At 39.3% G+C, this 16983-nt stretch overlaps 1 protein-coding gene across 2 annotated transcripts in view; it reads left to right on the top strand.

Moving 5' to 3' along the window:
• Positions 1–16983, top strand: part of HMCN1 (hemicentin 1) — a 544205-nt gene that overhangs the window by 368937 nt on the left and 158285 nt on the right. For both annotated transcript variants that reach the window (XM_075528409.1, XM_075528416.1), the window contains exons 42-48: positions 2020–2116; positions 5576–5698; positions 6976–7137; positions 10594–10875; positions 12213–12380; positions 16046–16159; positions 16723–16809. In XM_075528409.1, the coding sequence (XP_075384524.1) occupies positions 2020–2116; positions 5576–5698; positions 6976–7137; positions 10594–10875; positions 12213–12380; positions 16046–16159; positions 16723–16809 (1033 nt within the window). The remainder of the gene's footprint in view (positions 1–2019; positions 2117–5575; positions 5699–6975; positions 7138–10593; positions 10876–12212; positions 12381–16045; positions 16160–16722; positions 16810–16983) is intronic.

A 16983-nucleotide genomic window follows, 5' to 3' on the forward strand; every position in this document is an offset into this window, starting at 1 on the left:
TGTCAACTGCTGACTCTGCACTTCCAGTGCTTGCCCAATAACACCACGAGAGTTCCTTTCTCTAAAGACAAAATGCCGATGAAACAAAGAGAATCAGCTACTTTGACTGAAACAGAATTTAGCAAGGTACATATGTTTGGTAATAATGCTGACAATGTCTATTTAAGTGAAAGCAGAACTGACAGAAAAAGGCGGTGTGAGGAGTTAGAATGGAAGATATCAGTAGAGCATTGGAATATTTACATGTCCCGCTATGACCCCGCTGAAACATTGAAGAAATGGTTCATTCATCTTTACACAGCTACAGAGTCAACAAAATAGCATCCAGTGTCCATGCTATTAAACAGATCACCACAAAGCTTCTTGCTAAAGGAAAATTAACCAGCAAACAAAATTAACTCTTGAGGGAAAAAATGAGGAGAAACCCTGGTTACATATTGGGATGCTAACTACAAAGTCAGCAGTTCAAAACCACCAGGGAGCAAAACAAGTCTCAGAAGGAGAAAAAAAAGCAAAGTTACCATCTCAGAACCCACAAGGGCAGTTCCACCCTGTCCTACCGTGTCCCTGTGAGTTGGAATCAACCCCTTGGCAGTGAGTGAGCATCGGTGCTTAGGGAAGGCAATCGAACTGCACCCTTAACGTGTCAGGGAACCTGAAAGTACAGGGGAGAGGCAAAGCACCCAAAGACCTTCTTCTGTGTGAAGATCTCGTGATTCTGGAGCGGGGTGAGCATTGCCGGTAGAGCGAAAAGGAGTAAGTCAGTCGCTGACGCTGTGACTGCAAAAGCGTGTGTGTTGCCCCAGATCCTGAGCTCACATTGACTGAAAGGGGAAGATAAGTCTATGAACACAAGTCCAGCTCTGCTAGGAGAGAGTTCTGGGTGGTTAGGACCATCTTAGCAAAGCTCCATTGGAATAGCATTCCTTTAAATTCAGAGCATAGATCCTCGTGGAGCTGGGAAGGCTGGAGATGCATGCTGATGAAGAAATCCTGAGATTGATTGAATTTCCACCTTGGGAGTAAGCAAGAGTTCAGTATGTAGGCTCCATGGCCTAGCCTCAAAAAACAATGCCATTAGGTCAGTATTGTCTCATGTCAACCTGAGAACCCAGCAGGTCTCAACCTGTGGGTCGGGACCCCTGTGAGGGATCGAACAACCCTTTCACAGGGTCACCCGATTCATAACAATAGCAGAATTACAGTTATGAAGTAGCAACAAAAAATGTTTATGTCTTGGGGGTCACCACAACATGAGAACTCTATTAAAGGATCGCGGCATTAGGAAGGTTGAGAACCACTGCTTTAGCCTGTTATATAACCAGATTTAGCAGAGGTTAATTAAAATCAACCTAGTTTTTATGAGGTTATATGCTATGGTTACTCCAAACAATTCTCACACATATTTCACTGATCAAGTAACAGCATCTTAGTGCTTTATTTTGCCTGTGTACAGTCGACACTCAACAAATATTACCCCTCTTGCTGACTCTATGATACGTGAAGGCCTGTGATGACTGACTTTTAGGATCTAGAGCCTAGATGTGCGTGGTCATGCCACTAATTATGAGATTTTTACCTAATTAAAGTATTTGTATTGATTTTGAATGTCTGTATCTGTAAAATGAGGAGGTTGGATGTTAAGTACTTCTTCAGGTCTGATCCTCATGAATTATCTATGTGTGCTCTGATTATAATCCAGTCCTATTTATTCACATCAATCAACCAACAAGTATGTACTGAGTGGCTACTATGCACTCCCACTGTGCCGACTATTTCCAGTGATCACTCCGATCCAAGTGGCCCTCCCTTTTTTGGATGTTTAGCAATTATTCATTGAAAACTTATTTTAAAATCACATGCTAATTGCCATACATATTGTATTTGCTTGTATATTATTTTAGCCATTTATTTTATCATTCTCTACTTGTATATGTTTAATATTCTTAAAAAGAAAGAATATAATATCCCCAATATTTGTGAAATAGAAACTGTTTCAGAGCATAATTTTGTTTTCAGATTGAAGATGCACAGGTTCAAGACAGTGGTCGTTACACATGTGAAGCAACAAATGTTGCTGGGAAAAAAGAGAAAAACTATAATGTCGACATCTGGGGTAAGTGTGAGCAAACCACTATGCAGTAAACGATACAGCCTGTGGTTGTAGCTTTTATTTTCTGTGTCCATTCTCAATATTACAATGATAGAAGTGCAATCAGTTGTGAAACGTAGGTGGACATCACTTAAGCACTTTTAGAAACTTTTGTGCCGTCCTGGGTGCCATATATTAATTGAAGAGCAATTGCCGATAGACTTCCTTAGCCCCAATATGTTAGACGTCATAACTTCATATTGTATGACTGTTCTCTGCTATCTGAATAATACACCCTCAACATCTACAACGAAATTCTTGCAGTTATTGAACCTTCTCTAGGAATTAGTAGTGGATTAGTCCACTGAAATTATATCAGTATGCCAATATATGGCATACTGTATACATGAATGCGTGTGTGCATGCGTGTATGTGTTTATAGGTATGTGAACATGAATGCTTGCATGGTAGAAGCTGAGGCTATTATGCCGACCAGAGAGGAAATCTATTGTCGTACTTGGCATTTTACCACTTATGACTAATTAAGGTCATCTTTAGGAATAATCACTACCTTGACCTCAGTATGGCTAGCTGCTAATTGTAAAGAAGTGATTCCATTTACAGCACAATTATTTTTATATTAAGCACTACTTTTCAATTAATTTAGGGCCCATTAAGTCCTCCATAATTTTATTTTATTTATTTAAATTTTAGTAAATTAAGGTCATGCACCAAATTTTACTATTATGTGAAAAATTATATTCAAAGCATTCTTTTACAAATAGAACAGTGCAGTGGTTACATAATCGGGTGTCAATTTGGGACTTGAGAAGATTAAGGGTGGAGTCTCATCTGTCAATCAGATCATAGCCAATGAGGCCTTGGTGTGGGCATGACCTTCCCCTGAGGATTTTGGGAATTCCTGGATTTCCTCCTTGGAACAGGAGACAGACTGTCTCTCTCTCTTGGCTCACTTCCTTGGAGACTCTCTACTGACAATGTTCACTCCCAGAGAGACGCTTTACTGATGATAATGCTCACTCCCGGAGAGACGCCTCACTGACAAGACACCCAGCACTACTCCTTGGGAGCTGGAGAAGCCACATGGTCCTACCCTGATGCAACCAGGCCTCTGGAGCAGGAGAAGCCATGTGGAGACCCCTGCCAGCACTGAGATGCTTATAATGCTACTGGGTCCACAAGACTTCCAACCCACTGGCCTGTGGTCCTCCTGCATTTGGCATCATTGCATGTATTTTGTGAGTCTGGATGAGGACTTGATGTGTAGATATTGTCTATATGGACTAATATTGGACTTATGAACTTGATCTGGACTGGGCTGGGATGTTTTCTCAATAATCAAATGACCTTTATATAAACCTCTTTCTTATTCATATACAAGTCTCCATGAATTTGTTTCTCTAGTCTACCCAGACTAACACATTATGGTACCCTAGGAGTGGGGTACTAGAGAAACAAATCATGAAATTGGAGAGTGGATGTTTATTTGACCTCCCCCACCAGGGTAGTGCTTCTTCTTTGACTAGCCAGAAATCATATATCTCCATACAGTTTTCTGTTTGTTTTCTGGAAAGAATATGGGAAGTTAAGTTTTGATTATTTTGTTTGGTTGTAGTCTTTGGTTATTCCTTTGTGAAATAGCGAAAATGAATGTGATTAATGTATATTTTGAACTCAGGGGTAGAAATAGCCGTTTGAATTTCTCAGAAACCATGCTGCTTAAGGAAAATGATTGACAGTAGTTGAAAATGGCTGACAGAAAGCCTGGCTCTGGTTTGATGCTCTCAGACCTAATCCCATATTTTTGTATCAATGGAATAGTTTAGATAGGGATTGGGGTGGGTTAAATAGGAATTGAACTTGACTGTTTTAAGAATTGAGTTTAGTATCTGATTCTACTTTGTTTCTACTGATTTTTCTGCTTATTATAGTGGATATAAGGATTTATAGGGATGATTTTGGGAGGTATAAAAGGGGAGAGATTGTAAGTCCACTTGCCTGGAACCATTAATGATCTTTAGATGGGTTTAGGACACGCCTGCAAGGAGGACCCTGAAAGCATAAGCTCCACGCAGTGCTTTGGAGTACTCGGGATATTTTCATCCCAAGAGATCTGCCTAACAGCTGTTGAAAGATTGCGGGGGGGCGGGGTGGAACTCCTTGGATATTTGAACTTCGAACTGGTAATTTTTGTCAGAGGCTGGAAAAATCCTGGATCCCTGAAGGAGCTCTCTGCACTGGGAGTGAATGTTGAAGGAAGCTGTGGTTGGGCTGAGGTGCTTGCTGGGTGGCCACCCGGATCCACTTGTGTGGAAATGGGAGAAATGCAGCAATGAGGAGATAGGTTGAGTCTGGCCACTGGCACCCATGGACCTGGCTTACAGGAACTAGAGGAGAAGACAAGAGCGGGTTGACTGATGTGCAGTTCATGAGCCAGCACGAGGAGGATAGGGTTGTTGAGAATTTGTGATGGGGCTATGGCCTACGAAAAGGCGACCAATGGACAACCTGGTGAGACTAAGAGAGGTGGCCTACATTAAGTTGACCATAGATAGGAGAGTTTCAGAGAATGGCCTCATTTATAAATAAATATGAAGAATGCTGCTGTTGATAAGGATTATTGATGTGACTTCTGATAGAGAAATGAAAAGGATGAGTGGACAAATGTTGGGGTACTGATTCTTTCCTGGTTGTACTGATAGCAAATTCAGCTGCAGGATGAGGTATGATGAGACATGGTGACGCAGTATAAAATAGGCACCACATTGTTCAGTGAGCAGAGGAAGAATTACAGAGAGTTTTGGAAGATGGTAAAAAAGAGTGAGAGAATTAAATTGGTAGCATGAACCTTAAAGGAATAGAAACCTTTACATGATGATATCTGAGCAACTACTGGCAGCTTCACTGAAGAGCAAGGAGATGTCTCCTATCCTTCAACTCTCAGGAGCACCTACTACCTGATAAAAACCACCTACAAGGAAGTGACCGCAGAAGAGTGTTAACTCAGCTCGGCCCACTTGGGCTTCTTAGAAGACTGATTAATCAGGATTCACTCTGAAGGTCTCCAGGAAAAGCTAGACAAGTGGGAAGAAAGACTATGAAATCCGGAGGGCGAGCATGCCTGTTTCATAGAGTAAAATCTCTGCCTGTTCACTATATGCTGTTTCTCTGATGTTTTCCAATCCTTTTCAGCCACTGAGAGATCGTGCTTGGCCTGGCAGTAATGGTAAAGTTAATGTTAAACACTGAAGTGCCATAGACATTCAATGCAAACTTTTGAAATGCCCATTTCAGTTTCATTTCTCTTTCTTTACTACTCAGGATATTTTGATTATTTAAATTTTGTCATTCTACATCTATCTTACATCGTAAAGGTGATTATTAATGTTGGTATTGATTCACATGTATATGTTTGGAAAAGTATATAAGGAACAAAGGTAAAACTAGTTTTGTTTTTTTCAGTACCACCAAATATTTATGGTTCTGATGAACTTGCTCAACTTACAGTTATTGAAGGAAACATTATTACTCTCTTGTGTGAATCTAGTGGTATTCCACCCCCAAATCTCATTTGGAAGAAGAAAGGTCAGTTTCTATCATTTGACATTTTTTTTTTTAATTTTACAAACATGTTACTATATGAAGAAACTTTCCTGGGATTTACATACCGAACTATATAGTATAAAGTATACTATATAAATGGTATAGTTTATTTATGATATGTTCATTTATAATTATATTAAATGTGCAATGAGCAGTATGCGCATAAAATTAGCCTCTTTCAAAAGTTTAACTGCTCCCCAGAGGACATTAATTTGCTACATTAATTGATTTGTTTTATAATGAAATGCCTAATTCGGCAGCTGTAAAAATTTTAAGGAAGCAATTTTACTTCTTTAAATAGATTTATGATATTCATATTCCATAGCTACATTTTGTTTTATGTGTAACAACTTTGAGATGCATTTTAAGACTGGATTCTTCAGTTGAACAGATTTTAAATTTATTTATCAAAAACACTCATTTGTGCCTTGTGTCAGACCAAACTAAAAATAAAGCAAATCTGTTGCTATCGAGTCAATTTCCCCTCATAGCAACCTTCACAACGAAGCAGAAATGCTCCGTAAGAGTTCAGCGTGTGTTATAGGACGTTATGGGACTAGACAGCCTCCCCTTTCTCCCGTGGAGTGCGTGGTGCATTTGAACGGCCAAGCGTGGAATCCTGTGCTTAACCCTAAGCGCCCACAGGGATCCTTCAGTATCAGATAGATTATAGAAATCCATAGTGGACTCTAAAAATCATTTTGATGTGCTACTTTCTTTTTAAACATTTTATTAGGGGCTCATACAACTCTTATCACAATCCATACATATACATACATCAATTTTATAAAGCACATCTGTACATTCTTTGCCCTCATCATTTTCAAAGCCTTTGCTCTCCACTTAAGCCCTTTGCATCAGGTCCTCTTTTTTCCCCTCCCTTCCCGCTCCTCCCTTCCTCATGAGCCCTTGATCATTTATAAATTATTATTTTGTCATATCCTGCTCTATTTGGCATCTCCCTTCACCCCCTTTATTATTTATGTGTTTTCTTGCAAATATAAAAGATCAGAAGAAGAAACTTGCAGAAGTAAATGTCGCTAAGCATTTCTCTTTCTTCTCCCCTTTTTCTTGCCAACCCCTTTTTCACACACACACACCCTTTTTGGGAGGAGGGGGTATGCCTGGGTAAAACTATTTTACATAATCTTCCATGTGGGTACTTGAAATAGAAAAATAAATAAATATGAAGAATATGCACACGACATGTCTTATATGCCAGACTCACATACATTCTACCATTTGCATTTTCTTTGCAGGCTCCCCAGTCTTGGCTGACTCTGCGGGGCGAGTCAGAATTTTATCTGGAGGCAGGCAGTTACAGATTTCAATTGCTGAAAAATCTGATGCAGGACTCTATACATGTGTAGCATCAAATATTGCTGGAACCACAAAAAAAGACTACAATTTGCAGGTTTACAGTAAGTTATTGATGACTCAGACTTTAGTATCATTTTCTTCTAAGAATTGCAATCCTTCCTTTATGGTCTTTCAAAATAGTATGGTTTTATGATAACAATTCTTTAAATTGCTTTGGAATACTAGTGAGCAATTATTTTATGACTTATTTATTCAGCAATCTAACTGCCCCTGCATATCAGCCTGGCCCTGGCAAAGTAACTAAGTTGGTCGGATCTGGATAGTGTGCATGTATGGTGTGGAGAGGGAGGAAGGGGAGGATTCTAGCATATGGCATGTTTGGAGTATTCAAAAGTATCTAAATTTAAAGAACATATCATTGTGAGCTATTTCAGAATATTTGCAGTATGTTAATTATCTCATGTAATCTTTGCATAAGACAGAAACCATTACATCCATTTTGCAGATGAAAAAAACTTAAACCCAGGGGGATTTCTGTGGCTGACCAATGTCATATACTTTGTAGCTAGTAGAACTGTCACTAGTACACAGGAACACTGGCATGAGCTTATTTTTTCTCACACTATAATGCATTGCTATTAGAGTTGGTTTAGTTTTTTTGGTGTGTATTGTTTACAGTCTGTATCAGGTGAATTCAGCCTAAATAACTTAGTAATTGATCATTGGTGGCAAACAAGTCGATGTTTATTTTCTCATTTATGGGAACTGCCAGATTGGCAGTCACAGGAGTTGCTTAGCAGCTTAAGAATATGAAACCAGGAGCTTGGAGATGTCCTTGGCCTCTGTCTATGGCCTCACGATGGTCGCTATAGCTACGGGGTGGAGTCCAAGTTGAAGGCCACAAGAAGAGTAGTATCTTTGTCTTTCACCAGAAAAGCAGAACTTTTCCAACATTTTCATATCAGATTTATATTTAGATTTTATTGGCTTGAACTGATACTCATGGCCATCATGATTTTCAAAGAAGATGATTCAAGTAACAGTAAACTTTTCAAATTCATTCCTGAATGCTGGAAGGAAGAAGAGAGGTGGATTCTACTGCATCAGTCAGTGGCAATGTTTGCCACAGTATCCTACTACAATTTGATTCAGACTAAAGAAGAGCAAAAGCAGTCGGAATGGGTTTATGTGTGTTTACTAAAACACATAGTGATATTATTTTATATGAGTTTTAGTTAGGTTATGTCCAGTTAGTTCAGACTCATGTACAAATGTGACTGCATGTACAACAGATGAAATACTGCACAACCCCACAGCAGCCTCACAACTGTCCTGGTGTTTGAACCCATTGTTGTCGCCACTGTGCATGCCCATCACATTGGGGGTCTCCCTCTTCCTCTGACTCTCTCTTTTGTATGACTGCTCTCATTTACAGCAACGTGGTAAAATAACCTTCCGCTAGTATTTTTTTCCTATTTTAAAATTGAAAAAACTACTTTTCCTTATTGCAGAAGCAATATGTACTGGTAAATATTTTTTTTAAGTATTGCTTCTGGAATTCCAGTTTATACACGCACACATTGATTACGAACAAAGTGGGTCTCTGCGATCAGTGGAGGCTGCGGACGCATTCAGGAATACACTTGACTTAGTCCGGTTAGAGTGTCTTCAAAAACCTTTCAATCAAAGCACTGGCTTCACGGGGCATTTCCTCTGCCAGTGAAATCCAAGGCAGCGAGGCACACTCACCATCTTGAGATGGTTTCCCAGAGGACACAGGATCTGCACAAGGGCTTATAGAAAGACATTGGAAGAAAATGCATTGTTAAGATAAAGGCGAGGAAAGCTGCGAAGTGAAAATTTCCCATTGCAACAATGCACCAGCTCATTCTTCCAGGGTGGTAAATAGTTCCTTGGGAAACCTGATCTCACCTTACAGCCCTGATCTTGTTGCCCTTTCTGACTTCTTTTGAGATCCCCAATTTAAGAACAGTGAAAAGGTGCCCAATTTGAATTTCTCTAGGATGCACAAACTGCTGTTCTAATGTGGTGTGCATTGGCTATTACAAGAGTATTTGGGAGGAGGCTTTAGAGATATTGAAAATAGCCTTCAGCAGACCGAGATGGAGGACGCGCTGAGAAGCAGTAGCTTCACATTTTGATACTTGTGTTCAACAAAGTTTCCTGTAATTTTTCTGCAGCATGTTTTGGTTCATCCTTGTCTGGTTATTGCAGAAAAATTAGAACCATCAAATAAACGCACACACATGTACACCCTAAACCCCGCAGCCTCGTTGTTATTTTCCTGCTATGTGTCAACTTTAGTCATACGTGGCAATGGACAGACACAAACATTGACCTAGAGTTCATCGTTAATAGGATGCAGAGAAACCTTATCCAGTAGAGTGCTGCTAGCTACTTGTGCTTATTGAGCACCTAAACTGTGGCCACTTCAAATTAAGACGTGTTGTCCGTGTAAAATGCAGACTAATTTCAATGATTTTCCCCCTAAATGTAAATATTCTATTAATACACTTAACTTGAGTACTTCAATGGTAACCTTTTGGGTATGTTGGGTTAGATATTACTAAATTAAGTTCATCTATTTCCATTACTTTTTAAATATGCATTTTAAATTAACATTTAAAACTACATATGTGACTTACATTACATTTCTGTTGAATAGGGCAGACCCAGAGGATGAGAGAGGGATCAAACAGCTAACCATAAAGCAAAGTGTCATTACAAACCAATTTACTTAAATGAAAATAATGCAGTGCTATGAAAGTCAAAATCAAAGCATGTGGTCAATTTGCTGAGTTCAGGGGAAGCTTCTCCAAGCTCAACTTTGAAGGGTATGATGGAGTAGACAGGATTTCTGTTGGTGGAGAAAGCATTTCAAACAGCTTTGTGGCAAGAGTGGACAAAGCACTATCAAGAGCGGGACTCAGTGGTATCCAAGAAGTAGGCAGAGCCAAGTCATCCAAAAACTTGGCCTTTTACTAAGAGCAATGGGTGCCATTGAAGAGAAGCAGTACAAAAAGATCAAGCAGTATAGTGCTTGGTAGATACATAATCATTAAGAATAGTCTCTCCTTTTTTATGATAAGGAGAAAAGAATATATTTCGTCAAATTTAAATTATGGCAAGGAAATATGTATCCATATCTTTCTAAATGTTGGAATCGTTCCTTGATGATCTGCTCCCATCTAAGCTTTCCTGTCTATTTTAAATTAGTACTGGTAATGAAATCAAATATGCAAATGATAAGTGGGAGTAGTTATATATAATTTCCCAAAATAAAACAAGGTGGAAAGTACAGCATTCTTCCATTACTATGTTGATAGCTTTATTTTCGGTATGACCTTACAGAGACATATTGAAAAAAAGAATTCCACTTGTCAATTCAGTAATGCTATGTGTGTACACCTGAGTCTCTTTTTTAGTAGATCATATTTCAACCTCACAATTTATTCCATGTTGACCGAGGAGCATTTCTACATAAGATTTAAGGCACACATTTCCAATCGTGTTCTCTTTCTGTGCCCCCATTGCAGTCCGTCCAAGCATATCCAGCAGTGGCCACCACCCCACTGATGTGGTTGTGACGCGAGGGAGGAGTGTCTCCTTGGAGTGTGAGGTGCAAGGTGTCCCCCCACCAGCCGTGACCTGGATGAAAGATGGTCGCCCCGTGACCAAGGGGAAAGGAGTGGAAATACTAAACGAAGGCCGTGCCCTTAAGCTGAAGAACATTCATGTAGCTGACACAGGCCGCTATGTGTGTGTGGCTGTGAATGTAGCAGGAATGGCTGACAGAAAATATGACTTAAGTATACATGGTAAGTATAAAGCAGCTCTGTAGGTCGAATCAGTGACTGATATAATCGATAGCATTCTGGATTGGAAATGTAAGGCTACCGTGTTTAAAGTCTTTGAGACTCAGTCTGTCCTTTTCCATGTGTGCACCAATCCTCCATATCTGTCTCATCATTTCTCTCTGTGTGCCCTACTTCCCATGCCTGTAGGTAGCAAAATAGTAAAATCTATCATTGTTTTCACCAAATGTTTTTGATTCAATGCTGTCCAATGTTAAATTCCTCAATTGTATGTTTTTCAACTTACATAGCTTAACTATCACAACCAAAACTTACTGCCATAAATCTGATTCCAACTCATAGCAACCCTATCGGACACAATAGAACTGCCCTGGTTGGTTTCTAATACTATAAAACTATACGGGAATAGAAAGCCTCATCTTTTTCCCACAGGGCAGCAGGTGGTTTTGAACTGCTGAATTTGTGGTTAGCAGCCAACACAGCTGGGTTTGCAGTTAGCAGAGCAGCTTTCTGATTCTGTATTAGTTGGACATGGAGTTAACATGATTTTAATATTTTAATTATTGAGTCATGAATGTCAAAATGAATACAGCACAAGTAGACAAGCTCAGGGACAACTACGTGAATATATCCAAATTGAACTGAGATACTTAAATCAATGGAAGCACTGGTAAATTTAGTAGACACAAATCTACGATTCCAATTAAAATAAATATAAGGAAATTATTAATATTCTGTAGCTTGCAACCAATGTGTGGGTTAAAATGAAAAGGAATCCAGATATGAAAGGAGAAAATGAATTAAAAGTGTCTTTTGTTAGCTTAATTTGTTTAGATTCGAATTGTTTGCTAGAAAATCCTGCCTACAATATGAAGGTCATTAATTCATATTAGAAGTTTACTAGAAAAGACGTGACCCATGGAAAGATTAACCACTATTAAGATAGCAAAGTGAATGTCATTGAGTGCTAATTATTGGGGGAACATGCCTTTTTTCATTTCAGAAATGTTGTACACATATAGTAAGAAAAAAATATTGGGGGTGCTTCTTTTGATTATGTACTAGCCCACTGACATCAAGCCAATTCCGACTCAAGACAAGCTGAACAGCATTTCCCAGACTGTACAGTCTAATGGGAGCAGACAGCCTCCTCTTTCCCAGGGAGGGAGTGCCTAATCAGTTAGCAGCCCAATATTCCACCGACTGGCCCACCAGGGTTCCTGTGCTGACATGCTGTGGATCTGAAAGTGGAAGTCTCCTTAACAATAAGCTGTCACACGTTTGATTTTTAACATGTACTTTCCTTTGCATTTATTTTTTTGCTTTGTTGTGTCTTACAGTCCCTCCAAGCATCATTGGGAACCACGGGACACCTGAAAATATCAGTGTGGTCGAAAAGAACTCCGTTTCCCTAACATGTGAAGCTTCAGGGATTCCCCTGCCTTCAACAACCTGGCTTAAAGATGGGTGGCCTGTCAACCTTAGCACTTCTGTGAGAATCCTCTCAGGTAGCAGAATTTCTAGTCACCTGACAATCTGATTAGCTCCTTGTGGCATTCTTCTTAATTTCTCCTTTCTTTATGTTTTTAATTATCTTATATTTCTTTTTATATAGTTTCTTACTCTGACAACTACACACCTATTTATAAGGACTTGAAAAGCTAGATGAAAATGCATAAAACCCCTAAAAATTTCTAGAACCTTGTAAAAAAGAAACCTTGGCACTGCCTATTGCTTAAAGCATGGCCCTATTAAAACATTCATGTTACGAGTACCAAACAATTTGAAAAGGGATGAACAAAAAGATGTGTTGAAATAGAATCCTGAGTGCAGAGTGAATCATATTTGTAATATGTCTCTGTACCAAGTATTCTAATTTATTCATGACTCTTATCTGAGTGATGTTTACATTCCACGACGTGGCAGTTTCTTGTGAACTAAGACTTCTACGATTACTGCAGGAAGGACATGCAGCTTGTTCCCCATCTCATTATGTAAGAGACATGAATATGTTTTGTGTCTTTGCTGGATCAGTATACGCCTGGAGAACGTTTTCTTGTGTCATGCCACAGGACACAGCAGTTGGCTGCTTTTACCAGTAAGACAAAGGAGATGCGTGTGCCAAGCTGGTGGTTAGAAAACAGCTTAGATACTTAGAAGAACACCTAAAATGCTGAATTCGAATTCAGACCCACCTCCTGCTGTAACTTTTCAATTAAATCTAACAAGGTGAAGACAAATAAATGCCTTCACAGAGGTTCACAAACAAATGGTGTAACAGATGGTGAGATAATTGGAACATGGAGGTATGAATCAAGGAAAATTGGATGGTGTCAGAATGAAAAGGAATACATGAAGATCTATATCCTAGGCATTGCAAGCTGAATTGAACTGGCATGGGCCTATTTTAAGTGGACAGTTGTATAGTTTACTATGCCAGGAATGACAAATTCAAAACGAAGAACCAAAAAAATGGTATCACATTACAATTTAAAGAACATTTCCAAATCTCTCTTGAAGTTCAATGCTGTCAGTATAGGAAAATGTCCATATACATGAAGGGCATACCAGTTAATATAACTTTTATGCAAATTTATACAGCCACCATTAATACCAATAATAAAGAAATTTGAGATTTTTATCTACTTCTATTCTCTGAAATTGAATAAATGTGTGATCAAGACACATTGATAATTCCTGGTGGTGCAGTGCAAAAGTTGAGGTTAAATATTATCAGCATTTACTCCCCTTGGGGATGGAAATGATTCTAGAGGTCATATGAACAAATTTCACAAGACCAACACCTTAATTCATCGAAAATACCATTTTCAACAACATAATTCATTAGTTATAATCACCTCAGGCCAGTTACTGAACTCACTTTCAATATCTACATCTGTAACATGGAAATGTTAGAAGTGTTGGCCTCTTAGAGTTGGTAGAAAGGCAAAATGAAGCAATGCAGTAACCACAGTGCCTGCGCATAGGGTGAGCATCTAATCCACATTTGGTGTTGTTGTTGATGTAGACAATCTGGGAAACCTCTGTGTCCTTTCTGTGATGTTCTCACCGTCCTAAGATTTCCAGTCTCTGCTTACGATAAGAAATATATAGGGGTGCCAAAGACTAAAATGTGGGTCCCCAAACCGGAGCAGTTTCATCCTGTCTTGAAATCGCCTTTGTACACATCGGCCTTACTATTTGAAATGCTTACTGTTGAAAAATAGAGACACTTATCAAACACCATAGCTGTACCAGACTCCTGTAAGGTTGAAAGGTCATATGAAGGCAGGTCCTCTGACTTACTGTAGACATACAGGAGTGATGTCTTCATTTCATTTCTTGTTTCTTGACTGGCCTCCGGGGAACTCCTGAGTCAACCCAGGAGAGTGTTTCCCTTTGTGGTGCTGCCAGAGGAGTAGTCCAGTTTTACAATCTGAACATGTGTCTCATGCGGTAGATGAGTGAGAATCCAATCAATGCATATGATCCGTTTGGTCCTTGCTTGGCTTGCGGAACGCTTCTGCTTCATTATGCTTTATTCCTCTTGTGACCTCAAGCTCAGCTTTTCTGCAAGCCTTACTTTGGTGAAGGCTCTATTATTGCGATGAAGTTATCTGCCAAGAGGGGTACCTACTATAAAAATTTAATAGGTGCAAGAAATGTTTCCATGTAATATACAACTTACTGTGAGAACCTTCTCTTTATTCTCCCCACCACCTACCCCCACTAAGGCAAGTAAGGAAAAAGAGAGACCGTGAGGCTATTAAGTTGTGTGTGTAGAGCCAACAGTGACTTACAGCAGTTGGAGTGTTTCAATCTCTCAAATGGAATCATACGATGGTCTCACTAATCGGAAGTAGCAGTGAATGTTTGTCATTTCCTAATGAACATACTTTAATATGTTTTAAGTCATTTCTGTATTCTGTTTTGTTTGTGTAAATTCAATTGGGGGGGAAATGAATTCAAGTAATCAACTTTGTCTAAATAAGGCCCAACCATTGATACTACTAAATTGACCTTTCTGTTGATTTGGGGTGGATGTCAGCTTACCATGGTTATAAAAACAGAAAGCAGATGTAAATGCCTGAGAAAACTAGATCCAGGTGACTATTTATATGAAAAATTCTTTAAGTACGTTTTAAACTTTTATTCAGTTCAAATTCAGGGTAAAAATGTACTCAATAGAAATTATTACAAAATCGAAGGCCTTGTTCTTGGACTCCCTCCTCTAATGGTTCCCAGAACTCCACTCAGCCGGGCCTTCGTTCTCTGAGGAACTTGCTCAAGGCTCATTTGTTGCTTCTTGGTCCTTAAATGGAGCTTCCCACCAACTACACCTTTCGTCACATTATAGTTTCACTTTCATCTGCATGCTTTCCTTGGATGAAGACTGTTTGCTCAAACAAGATGTTACATATGAATCTAAATTTAAATGATCTCAAAGCAGAATGCCAGCAGTGAAGGTAACTCCCTAAGGTTTAGGTAAATATTAATGGTAGGACTCCAGGGAGCTGAATTGAACACGTCATCGGTCTCCCTGCCTTCATTTATTGCTTGTCTGTTGAGATCACCCCAATCAAGATCAAGTTCTCTGTCTAAAATTCCCACTTCATATGTTCCACTGCAAACAGAAAATCTTTGCCAAAACATCCTGCCACAGTTGTTTTTCTAAGCAGAAATCTGATCGTGTTTTGCTTATGCACTTCCATGCCTTCAGTGTATACAATTAAGTCTAACTCCTAGGTATGTCACTAAAGAGTCCACCTAATCTGACTATAACCTGCACTATCAGGTACCAAGACTCAACATCTTTCTACCTCCATGTTCTGATTCAAACTGCATGTATCCTGGCTTCTCTCAACAACGCTGTGTGTTATGCTTTCAGATTGTTTTCAAAAATCACATACTCTGTGAAACTCTATTGCTTGCGTGCTGTCATTCAGCACTGCCTTTATTTTAAATTGATTGTTGCCTTGTTTCTCCCTTAAACTAGAAATTTCTTCGGAATTAGCAAATCCACTTTATTTTGGCTTAAAAGTGGACATAAATTCACGTTAGAGACCTTTGAAATGTATTGGTTTACTTTCTACCCATGTTGTGTATCACGTGCACTGCTTGTAGGGATTTCTCCATGGTGTTTGAGGAGTCAGCTGCTGATTTGCTTCTCCAGGTGGTCGAATGCTCCGGTTGATGCAGACCAGAACAGAGGACGCTGGCCAGTACACGTGCGTGGTACGGAACGCAGCTGGTGAAGAAAGAAAAATCTTTGGACTTTCAGTGTTAGGTACGTAAGTAATTTGCAGTGTCCAGCAATGAGTAGAACTGGCTCGGATCCATTCTGAAATGTATTCATGGCTTCTTCACACACCGATGTGCTGTTTGGCCCCTGGGCTTTCACACTTGGTGAAAATTCAATGTTAGAAGGTTCTGAAGGCAATCAATCTGTTGAAAAGAGCTGAAATGCCATGTTTTGTCATTTCAAAATTGGTCAACAATATTATGAGACAATGAATAATTTGAGTACTTGCTAGAGCTATAGTGGAGGAACTAAATGTCTAATAAATATCCTTATTCGAGCTGTTGACAGAAAGTTTATGCTTTAATAAAATTTATTATAAGTAGACTTATGACATACGCGTCCAATACGTATCTTAAAAGTGGACTTGGTCTTATTAATGTTATGGCATTCTTGTAGTGAGCAAATGATGAGTGAGACTTTGGCCATTTGACCTTAAGGGTGCAGCTTAGTGAGAGAATAAATGCGAATGCCTATAAATATGAGCCCTGCTATTGGAGTTGTAACTTATGATTCTGTTTTCTGTGTGCCTTTTTTGTCACTTTTTTTAGTACCGCCTCGCATTGTGGGTGAGAATATATTGGAAGATGTGAAGGTAAAAGAGAAACAAAACGCTACACTGACTTGTGAAGTGACAGGTAATAGACTCAACTTCTGCTGTTGCCCCCACCAAGCGGTTATGCAGTGCCTCCACTGTGTCCCTTAATTAGTTGGGAAAAGTCAAGCTCTGACAATAAAATGAAAACCAAACCCATTCTAATGAACTGATTCCAGCTCACAGCAACCGCATAAGACAGAGCAGAACCGCCCCA

The sequence above is a fragment of the Tenrec ecaudatus genome, chromosome 1 (assembly GCF_050624435.1).
Source record: "Tenrec ecaudatus isolate mTenEca1 chromosome 1, mTenEca1.hap1, whole genome shotgun sequence".
NCBI lineage: Eukaryota > Metazoa > Chordata > Mammalia > Afrosoricida > Tenrecidae > Tenrec > Tenrec ecaudatus.